This window comes from Sesamum indicum, linkage group LG7, assembly GCF_026168435.1.
Source record: "Sesamum indicum cultivar Baizhima isolate 11 linkage group LG7, ASM2616843v1, whole genome shotgun sequence".
NCBI lineage: Eukaryota > Viridiplantae > Streptophyta > Magnoliopsida > Lamiales > Pedaliaceae > Sesamum > Sesamum indicum.
Genome location: NC_142663.1, coordinates 10,294,875 through 10,310,445, shown reverse-complemented (window position 1 = coordinate 10,310,445; position 15,571 = coordinate 10,294,875). Strand labels below are relative to the sequence as shown.

Here is a 15,571-nt window from a genome sequence, read left to right as displayed (position 1 = left end):
TCCAAATCTCAACCCTCCATTCTTACCCCTTTTAACCTATTTATATCCCTCTCCTCACCTCTCTACCCTTGCCTTCTAGTTTGTGAACTCTACTCACCCGACGAGCTTGAGCTGCAAATCTAGATCTTTTACCCAAACATCCTTGATTTTCCCTATATTCGCCCAACCCATGGCGCTTCTCGTTGAGAAGACTACCTCCGGCCGCGAATACAAGGTCAAGGACATGTCCCAGGCGGATTTCGGCCGTCTCGAGATCGAGCTTGCTGAGGTCGAAATGCCGGGGCTGATGTCCTGCAGGACCGAGTTCGGGGCCTCCCAACCCTTCAAAGGCGCCAAGATCACTGGCAGCCTTCACATGACAATTCAAACCGCCGTCTTGATCGAAACTTTAACCGCCTTGGGCGCTGAAGTAAGATGGTGCTCTTGCAACATTTTCTCCACACAGGACCACGCCGCCGCTGCTATTGCTCGCGACAGTGCCGCCGTTTTCGCGTGGAAGGGTGAGACACTGCAGGAGTACTGGTGGTGCACTGAGCGGGCCCTCGACTGGGGTCCCGACGGTGGTCCCGATTTGATTGTGGACGACGGTGGTGATGCTACTTTGTTGATCCATGAGGGTGTGAAAGCTGAGGAGGAGTACGCCAAGTCCGGCAAGATGCCCGATCCCACTTCTACTGACAATGCTGAATTCCAGATTGTACTGACTATAATCAGAGATGGGTTGAAGGTTGACCCTAAGAAGTACACAAAGATGAAGGAAAGATTGGTTGGCGTTTCTGAGGAGACCACCACTGGTGTGAAGAGGTTGTACCAGATGCAGGCTAATGGCTCCCTGCTTTTCCCTGCAATTAATGTGAATGATTCTGTCACCAAGAGCAAGGTATAGTTACATTCTCGTTTGTTTGTTTGATAGATCCGATCTTTGCATGTGATATTTATGAGGGAGTATGTTGCTATAGGTAGAAAGTAGTTTTCTTTAATCTGATACTGCTTTATGTGTTATTGGATTTTGCTTTTTTTCTTTTATTGATTCATAGGATTTAACTTTGATTTTGCCAAATCTTGAAGCTTTAGATCTCATATCAATCTTGATTAGATCTTAGTTGGTGTTAGATGTTTACTTATATTTGATATAATTGGCACATTGCAATTGCTGCTATGAATCTGTTCTGTAGTCTATTTCGGCTTTATTGTTGTATTAGTTGTGGTTGTTGTGATGTCGTTGCTAATTAATTATCTGATCAGATTATATACAAAGGAATTCAATATCAACCGAATATCATGGAATTGTTTGTAAAGTTTCAAGTTTTTCTGTTGTACTTCTCTTTTTTGATGCTGATAACCTTGTCATGTTGTGGTTTACCAGTTTGATAACTTGTATGGGTGCCGCCACTCTCTGCCCGATGGACTGATGAGGGCCACCGATGTGATGATTGCTGGAAAGGTCGGTGTTGTTTGCGGTTATGGTGATGTTGGGAAGGGTTGTGCTGCTGCCTTGAAACAAGCCGGTGCCCGTGTGATTGTGACTGAGATCGATCCCATCTGTGCCCTTCAAGCCCTCATGGAAGGCTACCAAGTCCTCACCCTCGAGGATGTCGTCTCCGAAGCTGATATCTTTGTCACCACCACTGGTAACAAGGACATTATCATGGTTGGCCACATGAGGAAGATGAAGAACAACGCCATCATCTGCAATATTGGTCACTTTGACAATGAAATCGATATGCAGGGTCTTGAGACCTACCCTGGTGTGAAGAGAATCACCATCAAGCCTCAAACCGACAGATGGGTGTTCCCAGACACAAAAACAGGCATCATTGTCTTGGCCGAGGGTCGTTTGATGAACTTGGGCTGTGCCACCGGCCACCCTAGTTTCGTCATGTCGTGCTCGTTCACCAACCAAGTTATTGCCCAACTTGAGCTCTGGAACGAGAGGAAGTCGGGCAAATATGAGAAGAAGGTCTATGTGTTGCCCAAGCACCTTGATGAGAAGGTTGCAGCCCTCCACCTGGGCAAACTTGGTGCAAGGCTCACCAAGCTCTCCAAGGACCAGGCCGACTACATTAGCGTCCCAATTGAGGGTCCTTACAAGCCTCCTCACTACAGGTACTAAGGGGAAAGCAACATAAAACTGGGAAAACAATTTAGTTTAACAGCACAAATGTTTCTTTTGAATCACCTAAAGTGTTGTTGAGGGGGTTCAGCAATTTGGGAGTTCATTGGATGATGACCAAGAATAAGTTGAAGAGGGGATTTGAGTAGTCATCACAGTGAATTTCATTTTTATTTCTCTGTTGTCATATTTGAGAGTATATGAAGAAAGTGTACTTGCTGCGCAAATGTATTGCTTTCGGCTTCATTGTATTCTTTACAACTCCAAACTGTTGCAATATGATCACTTCCACATATATCTTACCATTTCATTCCAACAATTAGAAACAGCAGAACAAATAAAGGAAAACCAACCAAAAATCGCAAAAGTCGTATGTGATATGGAACTACGCCAAACACTCCTTTGTGATATTCTGTCAATTTCTAGTGAAGAGTGTGTTTCACGCGAGGATGTGAATCGTAGAATTGTTTTCAATTTCCCACCCACTTTTGGCATGCCAAAATGTCTAAATTCACCCTCATTTCTAATACAAATAACGTGAATGCATCTATAACGCCAACTACTCCAATTTGCTTTTAATCAAATAGAAATATATAAATATAAACTATAATATTTAAATTGATGTTATCATATTTTTAGAAAATAAAATATTTATTTTTATTATTTTTAAAAAATTGTAAATATTTATTCCAAATAGTAATTTTAAATAGCGTTTTGCATTTCTTTTAAAAAAAATATATAAATAATATTTATTTATTTATTTTTCTGTCGTTATTTTTTTTGCCTCTTTTTCTTTCTCACTTCTAAGTCGTGCCGATCACTGTCAAGTCCATGCGGCCAATAAAGCTTGGCCCAAGACCAAGATTACTAGCCCACGATTAATATTTTTTTATTTATATGATTTTAAGCATTGACATATATTAACAGGGCTTTGCCCCAATGCCCATTTTGATTTTTTTTTTTTAAATTATAAGCCAACAACTTGATATTTGATTATCAGAAAGCACCAGAAGAAATAAAAACTAGAGGATGAAGGAGGCAAAAGCTTTATAAAAAATAAAATAAAATCGAAATTTATAGTTTTTTTGTTCAAAAACTAATTTCTATCATCTCTTCACTTTTAGATATTTTCTCCTTGGAGAAATTATTTTAATAATGTTAAAATTATTTTTTACAGAAATAGAATTGTTTTGAATTTTTTATAGATATAGACAGAATTACGGTGCTGCCATTTTTTTATTTAAAAAACAAAAATTTTAGTGGTTCCACGATTTTAAATTGCAGTGCCATTTTATATATAAAAAAATTAATTTAAAGCATCGCGATTAAAAATCGTATTAATAACAAATTTTAATAGAACTCATTGTAATTTACTGAACGATGTTCCAACCATCAAATGTTAAGATTTTAGTTTCAGTTTAAAAAAATTCCTAACTTTATTATGTCAAGAAAAAATGTGTTTGTTTAAATTTTAATAGGAACATGAAAACGACCAATAAATCCAAATTGTAAAACCTTTTCTTCTAAAGAAAAGAGAGAAACCCTGAGCAAACAACAGTTGGCCATGATATTGGTTAAGTTGCTGAAATAATAAACACGACTCTTCATCACTCTGCACTAAAGCAAGTGAACTGCTGCTGTTTTACTCTGCTTCAAGGCTGCAGCTGCTGTTGCTCTAATCTCAACATCCCCTCATAAGTTGAACGTGGGGAGAATGACACCAAGTTCAACTTGGACTTCATAGACTCAAAGACTGTACCAGACAAAGGCTTAGTGAATAGATTCGCCTATTGGTCCTTAGCAGCAGCATGAGTGGGAAGAACAAAGCCACTCTTAAACTTATCCCTTACTATGTGACAATCAATTTCCAAATATTTGGTCCTTTCATGAAATACAGGATTGGCTGTAATGTGAATAACAACTTTGTTATCACAAAAAAGTGGAATAGGCGTCCGAAGAGCAACATGAAGATCTTGTACAAGATAGTTAATCCAAGTAAGTTCACACACTGTTGAAGCTAGGCTCCTCTATTCCACCTCGGCAGTGGATTTGGACACTGTAGCCTGCTTCTTTGTCTTCCATGAAATAGGTGAATTGCCCAAAAAGATGCTGTTGCTCTAATTTCAACAGACCTTCGCATCCCTTCCGCACGTTAGCATATGCCTTGGATATTTCTAGGATACAACATTGTGAATTTTGAATTTTAGGTATATTTAGAGACAAAGTTCCTATGCCCCATGCATCCATAGTTGTGAGTTGATCATTCCAGTTGTTAATCACAGATGGAAAATATACATGCTGAGTATGAACTGCCAGTTTTTGCTTGTATGTGGGTATTGTGGACGATGAGCGTGATGGGTTTTGGTCAGGAGTAGTTGGAGGGTTCAGAAGGTAGAAGAGTTGGATTGATGGTATGTGGAGTATGGACTTCCTCCGCAGATGTAGAAGAAGGTCGACGGGGACAGAGAGATGTTGATTCGGTGAAAGACTTTCTACAGTTGGTTCTGTAATGGAGGAATGTTGCGAGAGAGAACTCATGGTTTTTTAACTTCTTTATTATCTCTTTCACTAGCCATTATTCCCACTTTGTCATCTAATGCATTCATAGTATTGTCCACAAATTCTTATTTATGCAGTGGGGGGACTTCACCACCTATGAAAATGGATGATTCTTCTTCATTAACATACACTAAATATTTGTAAAAATAAAGGAGTTTTTTCAGTTGAAAGGATGTGTTCATTTTGATGTATAAGGCTTTGTTCTACGATTTATCCAAAGTGTATTAGAGTTATATAGTATTGTTGGGCTATTATATTCTAGTAGGATAAATGAAAAATGAAATTATTAGACGGACGACAATGTTTTGAGGTGGTGAGTTTGAATTTCCTTAAGTAGAGCGAAATAACAACCCTTCAATCGGAAATTTTATTTGAATATTTATATTGTAATTTGTACTATCTAAAGTAAATTTGCATGACTTTTGTGCATTTGTCGCAAACATTTGAGAGTTATGTTCTCTTCTTTTTCAAAACTACCGTGATACAATCCTTAATGTTACTGTACTGATAGGATCAGTGCATGTACTGATTGTTCACGCATATGATAATTCCAAAATGACATAACAAAAATGACAGGAGTGTAATCCATATTATTTTAGACTTTTTCATGTTAAAAAGTTTGTGTTCACACCGTTTTCCTGAAAAGAGTAGAAGAACAAAAAGAAAAGCGTAGTCCACAGGATGTAACTTTGGAAGACGGACATGTTTGAAACTTTGAAAGCGTCCATGCTCAATAAATATGCGCATGAGGGTGGTGGGTCACTCTCACTCACCCCATTGCACTCAAATGCACATCACAATATGGTAGTAACAGAGGGACCCTCCGTTCTCCAAACTCTTTAATTACCCCTACCCGAAAAGATCCGACTCCCCACCATTTTTACACACACAACACACAACGACGTGTTATCTCACTTTCACGTTTCACCACTCTTACGGCTGAAGTTTCCACCCTAAATCCAACAAAATGCCTAAAACTCAGCTACAAGTACAACCCTTTTGCACCCTTTTCTTGATATTACTGTCTTTCTTGCAAATCCAGGTGGGAATCTGTAGTGGGATCTCAGTTTTGGAGGTAAATTCAGTGAAAGCTGGTGAATTGGCTGCAATGGTGAAAAGGGTTTGTGTAGGAAAAGTTGGTGATTGCTCAGAAGTGGCAGTAGAGGAGGAGATGATGGATTCTGAGAGCAATAGAAGGGTTCTATTCATGCAGAAAAGATATATAAGTTATGATACTTTGAGAAGGGATTTGGTGCCCTGTGATAGGCCTGGAGCTTCATATTACAATTGTAAGGGCCCTGGTGTGGCTAATACTTACAACAGAGGTTGTGAAATTATTACCAGGTGTGCAAGGGGAGATTAGTGGAGTTCAAGTTTGATTCTTGACACCTCTACAGTAAGAGAATGCAATGGATGGGTAAAATTTTCTCTTTTCTTTTTCTTTCCCCCATGTAACTTAAGGTCTGGTTAAGAAGTCTGATGGTTTGTGTTCAGTTTCTATGATGCAAGTATACTAGTATGGTATAAATGTTACTTTTGTTTAATTTCTAGATCTTTAACCTCGAGTGTGGGAAGCCTCTTTAAGAATTTTGTCTGCGGGTGCTCCCTCTTGGTGTACTAATTAAATTATATAGGTCGTTTCAATTTCAAATAATATATATATATATATGTTCTTCTGCAGTTTTCTTGGAAGGCCTTTGAGAGTGGTGTTGGTTGAAATTAAGTAATTGTTTGACTGAATTGCATAAATTTTAACTTCTTCTGCATCCATTTTGGTTTTTAAGTGATCATTCTTTGTAATCGTATTGAAATGTGAAGAACAGCCATAGAGGTTAGGAGACTCTGTTTAGTGCTGGAGAGGGAGGATTTGGTTATTTGAATTGTTCTTCATGAGATAGACTAAACAGCACCTTTGCATATAGTTTTGTTTGGATGGATAATCATTTTCTTGAAATTTTACAATTGAAAGTTTAAGATATAAAAAGAAATTACGATAGAGACTCTATGCGAAGCTTGATTTGTGGAGTGGCATCCTGGTATAGTATCTTTTATGATACCTCATACCTGCTGTCAGATTTCTGTGGTTCTATATGTGTTCTGCTATTTGAAGAACTCGTTGATAGTCCGAATCTGGATATGATTCGGAATCCAGACAGGGTCCCAGTTTGATGGAGATTTGTCAATTAGAGAAACTATTTGTGTAAAGGGGTGATCATATATTTTGTTCACTTCTACTAGATAAACTCGCTTAGAGAAACTATTTGTTTAAAGGGGTGATCATATGTTTTGTTCGCTTCTACTATTTGAACTGTTTCATTATTTGCCACCAGTCTACCCCCACCTCCTAAGAGAGGGAAGAGAGGAAAGAATACGTTGCTTTTATTTCAGTTTCTACATTTTGCATCAACTCTTCAGTGTATCCTTTCCATTTTCATAAGACCTTTGTTTAGCTGATTTCCGTCATCACAAACGTGTACTTCATCTTCCATTGACTGTATAATTTTAATGTCTATAATTGCGGTCCATACTTTTTCTCAATTTGCTTTGCCCTATTCAATTCTTAGACTACTTATCTTCTTCTGTCCATTTCTCCCCTACTCTGTGAAACCATATGTTGTTCTAGTGTTTAGGCGAGCTACTTGATTAGCCTAAAGGGTCCTTTCATTTTCCGTGAACTTTAGCTTACAGAAGCACAAGTGAAAACTGAAAAAAACAGAGGCAACCAGAATTTACTCTTTCCATATTTGATGTAATGTTGACTACGAAACTAGAAGTCTTATGAAGTATGAACAAAAGCTACTTCTTTGTGTGCTTATGGATATAGAGCGGAATGCAGATCATTTGTTGTATTGATGAAACGGTAGCTTTGCATTGTATATATGTATTTACGTGCTCTCAATTGCCTTGTACAACATAAAGTTTTGCTTTTCCGTGTTGGAAAAGAATAAGAATATTATGTTTGCATGCATTCTCTGTAGTGTTTCTGGCTTATTTCATACCATCCACTTGGGTAACATAGTTTCCATGTGGTAATATCACCATTTTGCTTTATGTTATCATCATGTAGACATCCTAAGGATCGAAAACCTACTCGGGGAGTTGCATGAAATCCCCCAATCATGCTTCATCTTTTGCTGTTTGTGATCATCAATTTCTAGCACGACTACCTGTCAAAACAAGACTTGATCACAAATCAGTGTAGCATTCTTTAATTCATCGCAAAGGCACATGACCCTTCTCATTGGAAACATGAAGCACCCTTTCAGAACCAATTGAAGTAGAACCTGACTGAACATTCTTGCTGCCTGATTCACAGTTTGCATCGATGAAACGGTAACCAGGCGACAACACTATGCAATTTGTGTGTAAAATTTGCATCTGTATGTGCATATTTGCATGGTTTGTGGATTGGGAGAGTGTTTCCTATCTTCAAGAAAACTTCTGATAGAGATACGGGTGTTCGACCTCAACATGTGCGACCTGATGTTCAACCTCAATATGACAAGGCTGGGAGGTCAAATTCTCAACATACTGGTGCAGGTTTATACTCATCTCATGCAAAAATGATCATAAGTCCTTGCATATTAATGAAAAACGTATCGATTTCATAACGGTCAATGTGCATTTTTGCTTCAGAACAGAGTAAATTTTATTTAACAACATCATATTCATTTTATATACTTAATCTTTAAAAAAATAAGAATTTATAAATATTTGGCAGTTCGATTTGTTGGCTGTTCTTTCAATTCTAAATTTCCATCAAACTATTAAATGCAGTGTGGTTTCATTTTAATTTTTATGATAAATGGTTTACGGCACAAATCACGTCTAACGGTTTGGTTGAATTTAATTTGACAAGTTTAGGCTATTTTCAAGTTTTTATGATCATCCCTAGTGGTGTTGTGCTGATTAATTTAAGCAATTTAAAAAGAAAAATTGTAAAACAAAATTACTATTTCCAAACTTATTTTCAAGAATAAGCTGATAAGTGTTTATTTTAAATATTTACAAATACCTAATATTGTTGATCTGTAATATGATCAATAATACATTATTTTCTACCGGTATTGAGAATACCATACCCTCTAAGTTGTTGCATATACCTTGCACAACTTTCATCTTATGTTACTCCGAACTCCTAACATTAAAGGTAATTTACATTGACACTCTCTGAGATTAGATCTAATTACACAAACACACTCCTTTCAACATTCATAAAATTACAGATGCATCCTACTTCATATCTTCACTGTTCCTTCTTTTTCAAACGTAAACTCAATAGTGATATTTTTGTTTTTTTTTCCAAGGATAGTATAGTCTTTGTACTATTTAGACACATGTTGATGATTTGATTGCAAACAGTACAACAACGGCAATTATTAATTAATCTTTAGTTTAATAATATACAATAAAAAAAATTAACCGATAATACATCTAATTATTACATCTTTAATCACATTTTAATTAATCCTATTTTAATCATATCACAAAAAGCAAAGATGTACTAACTGATAAACACGGTATAAATTCAAGTCTCAGTACAAACTGGAGGCCAACGACTTTACAATTTCGAAATGAACTTGGAATCCCCTATTTATTGAGTTTCATAATTAGGGAAAGTAGACCGTGTTATTACATTTTATATTGGGTTAAATGCAATTTATCTCTGTATTGATAAAAAACATATCAAAAAGTTTTTGTGAAAAACAAAGTGTAATTTACCCCATTTTTGAAAGAAGGTAAATTGTGTTATTTTTAAATTATAAGGGGGTAAATTGCATTTTTTTTATATATGATTTTTTTTTTATATAAGGGTAAATCGTATTTAATCCATTTTTTATTTGTCAGTGACAGCATTCTCAATGGCATTTGAGTAATTTCAACTCATGAAATATTCAATTTAATTTTGTTGATTTGCGCTCCTCAATAATGCTAATGTATGGGGTCAAGCTTGGTAATTAGTGCTGATGACGTGAATTCCACTCTTTGATTAATGTTGATGGTGTGAATTATGTTATCCTATCATCTTCTAAATATTAATTAGGTAGATTTGCAAATGAGTTTTATATACCAGATAGTATTTGATTTGTGTGACGCATATATTGATTCGTGTGATTTTAGCATGGATCCAACAAATGTGGACCTCGGTGGTGGATTTGGGCCGATCAAGCAAAAGAATTTAAAAAAAAAAAAAATGAAAAACAACACATTAACACTCTGACGCTCAAATTAGTCTCAAATTTAGAAATAAATAATCATAGTAAGAAATTGAGATATGATTAAGAAATTCGTAGAAAAATTATGATCAGAGTATAATTCGATAGGTAAAAAAAGAATAAAGAACAAATTTTCAAATTCTAGTAGGTGTCCCTGCTGGGGGACTGAACCTGTATATATAGAGGGGGCGTTCCCTTCTGCTTGGACACTGTACATCATCTTTATCCTCGAAAAAGGGGTCAAAATACGTGTAGATAAAGCCTGATTTTGATCTTATCTTCAACTTATTAGCTCACAACATTACGTCTTTGCTTGGAAGATGACTTCTTTCCTGAGGGGAATCCCTCTAGATTTAAGAGTCCTGGGTCTTGGGGGATGTATCCCTTCTCTTGGGTTGTTCTAGTTGGGCCTGCATTTAGGCTCGTAATTTGAAAAGTGTTTTACTAGGCCTCCTTCATGGATCAAGTCCGTGGTCATTTTGGTAGGTTATCTTCTTCTTGGGCTGACGGGCTTAGCTTGGACTTTATAAACCCCTTTTGGGCCAAGTCTTTTTAGGCCGTACACATCATATATAAATATATATATATATTTGATGCGAAGCGACTATATCGATGCTCTATTGTGATGATGTATTGTTCATTATAATTTTGTATAAACATTACAATTTTGTCATAAAAAGAAGCCTTATTAAAAAAAGAGGGCCTTGGTATTTATAAATTATTTAAACTTTTTATTTGCAACTAATATAGTACGCTCTCCTACATCAACATTATGTAATATTAACAGTAAAAATGTCTCCTACATCAACGTTATGTAATATCAACAGTAAAAATGCTCGATTATTGTCATTAGAATAGTTTATAGTTATTGAAGTGGCCTTCGGATTGATAATATTTTAGTTAAATATTGTCAACAAGCCCGTCTAGCTCAGTCGGTAGAGCGCAAGGCTCTTAACCTTGTGGTCGTGGGTTCGAGCCCCACGGTGGGCGCTTTGCCATTTATTCATCTTTCTTTGTCGCACTGAAAAAATGGCGTCTTTTAGACTTTTACCATTGAACACACGCTCAGACACATACTAAAAGAAAAAGGAAAAATTATAATCCTACAATTATGGAGATATGGCATATTCAGTCCTACATTTTTAGTAATTATAAATTAATTTACATAATTTTTATATTCTCACATATTTGACTTTAATTTTGACACATTTGATTCATGACATTACACGTTTGGTCCTGAATCTCGCATGTTTGATTCTAAGTTGACAAATTTGATCTTGGGTTGTCAACTTTCGTCCTTCATCAATTTTTCCAACCAACATGTATTGGCGGAAAAAAATATGTTATTGACACGTGCATTAACACTGCATTGCCACGTGCAAGTGTGTCAGACACATCATTGTCATATCCCTTCTCGCAAACACATTTTGGCAGAAAATTATTTTGTAGGACTATATTTACAACTCAACATAAAATTTGTCAACTCAAAACTAAATATTCGAGACCCACAGTCAAATGTGTGAATCCCTAAACTAAATGTATCAAAATTAAGACCAAATAGGTTAGAAGTGCCAAAATTAAAGAGAAAAAGTCAAACTCTTATTTCGACTTGATAATACAGAAATCCTACATATCCCTCATTTCTTCCACATATTTAAAATTATAAAATATAAGAGATAATTTTTTTACAATAATAAACTAAAAATTATACATAAGCATACAATATATACACATAAATATTAATAAAAAAAACCACAAAGTATTTGAACCTGCCGTCGATTTGAGATGCAGAGGAAGTGGTGGTCGGCGATTTAGAAGGAGAGAGGGAAGGGGAGGCGCGCCGGTGGGGGAGGGGCGCGTCCTGGTGATGATCCGGAAGGGGGCGGCGACTATGGCTTCTCCAACAGGGAAGGGAGAGAGCGACTAGGCGGGGCAGCATCGGCGGGGGAGGTTCTATACATATATTACAAATATATGTATATAATATTATTATTAGACATATATTTATAAAATATATTTTACAATTTTTGTATATAAGTTATATATGTAAAGTTAAATTTGAAAAGCGTTGCTTTGTAAAGACAATATATCAACAAATACATTTAAATAATACTTTATACGAATCATAGATTATGATAAATATAATCTGAATCATTGCTTTGTGTTGTATTAGTTCAACAATTATAAAATTATGATACAAATAACAAAATTTATATATATATATATATGTGGTGGTTTGTGCACACCATTTGCATGAGGAAAGTATCTCACTTATTTTTTTAAATTCAAAGTGGTAAATAGTGAATTTTGTTTTTATGTAGGACTATTTTGGCATTTCGGATAAGATGAGGGTAGAGTGTCAAACCCATTACTCTTAACCAACTCCTTCCAATAATCATTCTATATCTATAGATTGATTGATGGATTGTTATCCCAAAAAGCAAATCAGATCCACTCTCTCTAAAATTAGGTTTTACAAAAATATTTTTTGTCCTTTGCAAAAATTATATCACTTAAGGTTCGTTACTTAACAATAATAAATTTTTATACAAAAAAATAAATATTTATATAATTAAGCCTTATATTTATAAAAAAATAATAAAAATTTATATAATTAAATATAATTAGACCTCATACACAACTCTTATCTCAAAACATCATCTTTAACACGTACTTACGACAAATGTACAAATCTTTCTGCCGTAAATCAAACATTTTGTCCTACTATACCAATTTAACTGTCTGAATAAGCGAACAAATTTTTGAAGTTGAGTTCAATATTATACCCAAAAAGAGTTGTATCAAATTAACAACCCAACTGGTGTAAGGAAATTTTTGAATCAACCGTATAAACGTTATTTGCAGTGATGATGCTTCACCCAAGAATCGGAAACGAGGACGGGAAAGCTCTGCTAAATGCAACAGAAAATACTGGTGTAAAGCAGACAACATAACATTGTTCATTTTTTTCTCATAACTGATAATGGAAAACGATAACGGAATACAGACAACAGACAACAGACGACAGACGACAAAATTGCCATCTAACACACCCTTAACCTCATACCTCATCCGACAAATTATGGTCTTAGAGACCACTTCTTCCTCCAAAAACACACAAAAAAAGGACCAGCAGCAGAAAGTTTTAAACTACTAACCTAACACAAAATCGGATCAGAATAATCAAAAGCTAACAATAACCCGGTTTAGCAAACTCCTTTCTTGAATCATGGTCCCTCTTAGTACCTGTAGTGAGGAGGCTTGTAAGGACCCTCAACTGGTACACTGATGTAATCAGCCTGCTCCTTGGTCAGCTTAGTAAGCTTAGCGCCAAGCTTTCCAAGGTGGAGAGCTGCAACCTTCTCATCCAGGTGCTTGGGCAACACATAGACCTTCTTCTCGTACTTCCCGGTTGCCCTCTCCTTCCAGAGTTCAAGTTGGGCAATAACTTGGTTGGTGAAGGAGCACGACATGACAAAGCTAGGGTGGCCGGTGGCACAGCCCAAGTTCATGAGACGACCCTCGGCCAAGACAATGATACCGGAATTTGTGTCTGGGAAGACCCATCTGTCTGTTTGAGGCTTGATGGTGATTCTCTTCACACCAGGGAAAGTCTCAAGACCATGCATGTCGATTTCATTGTCAAAGTGACCAATGTTGCAGACAATGGCATTGTTTTTCATCTTCCTCATGTGGTCAACCATGATGATGTCCTTGTTACCAGTGGTGGTGACAAAGATATCAGCTTCTGAGACGACATCCTCAAGGGTCAATACTTGGAAACCTTCCATGAGGGCTTGAAGGGCACAGATTGGATCAATCTCAGTCACGACCACTCGTGCACCAGCTTGCTTCAATGCAGCAGCACAACCCTTCCCAACATCTCCGTAGCCACAAACAACACCAACCTTTCCAGCAATCATCACATCAGTGGCCCTCATCAGTCCATCGGGCAGGGAGTGGCGGCACCCATACAAGTTATCAAACTAGCAAAAGAACAAGAAGATTGTCAGTATCAAGAACAAAAATCAAATGGCCGAACTTGACACTATAAAAATTAAAAAGTGAACAATTGAGGCCATTCCGCGATATTCAGTTCATTTTGACTTCTTTTATATATATAGTCTGATCTGAGAATTAGAAACTACATCATAACAATACAAGGCTCATCATACAAGACAAAATTGAAACAGACTACAACTCAGATTCATAACAGAAATTGAAGGTCACTGATCATTTCCAAACACAAATACACATGTAACCAATTAAGATTTAGTAATGGAGGAGATCAGACTCTAAGTTAAGTAACCCATTCTTAAAACAGGATCCCGGAAACAGAGGAGGATGTACTATGAAGATTCCCACAAAGGTTGAAGCAAATGACAATAATGCGCAGCAATAAGTACAAACCCAGATCAAACAATCAAGAATTAGATGAACTCTAAAGCTTCAAGATTTCACAAAAATAAAGCTAGATCCAATAAATTATTAAAAGAGAAAAGCTAGATCCAATAAAACATTAACAGATCAGCTCTAGTAAACTAACTCTACCGACACCAACATAAGCCCACATAAATATCACAAGCAGAGATCAGATCTATCAAACAAAGACAAGTTAATCTATATATACCTTGCTCTTGGTGACAGAATCATTGACATTAATTGCAGGGAAAAGCAGGGAGCCATTAGCCTGCATCTGGTACAACCTCTTAACTCCAGTTGTGGTCTCCTCAGAAACACCAACCAATCTCTCCTTCATCCTTGTATACTTCTTTGGATCAGCCTTCAACCCATCTCTAATTATAGTCAGCACAATCTGAAACTCAGCGTTGTCGGTGGAACTCGGGTCGGGCAACTTGCCTGACTTCTCGTACTCTTCCTCAGCCTTCACTCCCTCGTGGATCAACAAAGTAGCATCACCACCGTCGTCGACAATCAAATCGGGTCCACCGCCTGGCCCCCAGTCGAGGGCCCGCTCAGTGCACCACCAGTACTCTTGCAGGGTCTCACCTTTCCAGGCAAACACAGCAGCGCTGTCGCGGGCGATTGCGGCAGCGGCGTGATCCTGGGTGGAGAAGATGTTGCAGGAGCACCATCTCACCTCAGCGCCCAAGGCGGTTAAGGTTTCGATCAAGACAGCGGTTTGGATGGTCATGTGAAGACTTCCGGTGATCTTGGCACCTTTGAAGGGCTGGGATGGCCCAAACTCGGTTCGGCAGGACATGAGCCCCGGCATTTCGACCTCGGCGAGCTCGATTTCGAGGCGCCCGAAATCGGCCTGGGACATGTCCTTGACCTTGTACTCGCGGCCGGAGGTTGTTTTCTCAACTACGAGCGCCATGGGTTGCGCGAGTATGAAAGCAAGTCTGGATCTGAGATTGGGTATAGTGCCTGGTGGAAGTAGAGAGTGGGTGTGAGAGGAGTTGAAAAGAAGGGTAGACAAGAGTTTATAAAGGGAGGAAGGACAGTTTGGGGTGAGATTTTTAGGGTTTATCGGTCGATCTAGAATTTCATAAAGATTTGGGGTTGTTTTGTAATTTAAGAGAAAGCTACATAGCTTTGCGACCAGTTATTACCCGGTAAATGTATAAGATATTTCTCAAAGACGACCAGATATTCTGTATAATGGAGATGTTCACATAAATTTTGGGTTTGAAAAAAGAATTTTAAGATTGAAATATAT

The 15,571-nt window shown here is 37.2% G+C and overlaps 3 protein-coding genes and 1 non-coding gene across 4 annotated transcripts; 3 read left to right on the top strand and 1 right to left on the bottom strand.

Annotated features, from left to right (window-relative positions):
- Nucleotides 1-56: 56 nt before the first annotated feature.
- On the top strand, nt 57-2,408 carry LOC105180103 (adenosylhomocysteinase-like). The gene is made up of 2 exons (XM_088882782.1): nt 57-880; nt 1,367-2,408. Exons 1-2 carry the CDS (start codon nt 170-172, stop codon nt 2,111-2,113), a joined length of 1,458 nt encoding a protein of 485 aa, XP_088738908.1. The 5' UTR covers nt 57-169; the 3' UTR covers nt 2,114-2,408.
- Nucleotides 2,409-5,431: 3,023 nt separating this feature from the next.
- RALFL24 (ralf-like 24) lies at nt 5,432-8,283 on the top strand. Its single transcript, XM_088882331.1, has 2 exons — nt 5,432-6,089; nt 7,989-8,283. The coding sequence occupies exon 1, from the start codon at nt 5,640-5,642 to the stop codon at nt 6,033-6,035; it is 396 nt and encodes a 131-aa protein (XP_088738457.1). The 5' UTR covers nt 5,432-5,639; the 3' UTR covers nt 6,036-6,089; nt 7,989-8,283.
- Nucleotides 8,284-10,805: 2,522 nt separating this feature from the next.
- On the top strand, nt 10,806-10,878 carry TRNAK-CUU (transfer RNA lysine (anticodon CUU)). The gene has a single exon. It is a non-coding gene; the product is annotated as a tRNA-Lys (tRNA).
- Nucleotides 10,879-12,825: 1,947 nt separating this feature from the next.
- On the bottom strand, nt 12,826-15,323 carry LOC105180104 (adenosylhomocysteinase). The gene is made up of 2 exons (XM_011103754.3): nt 14,519-15,323; nt 12,826-13,874 (listed from the first exon to the last, which is right to left on the bottom strand). Exons 1-2 carry the CDS (start codon nt 15,227-15,229, stop codon nt 13,128-13,130), a joined length of 1,458 nt encoding a protein of 485 aa, XP_011102056.1. The 5' UTR covers nt 15,230-15,323; the 3' UTR covers nt 12,826-13,127.
- Between the last annotated feature and the right edge of the window lie 248 nt (nt 15,324-15,571).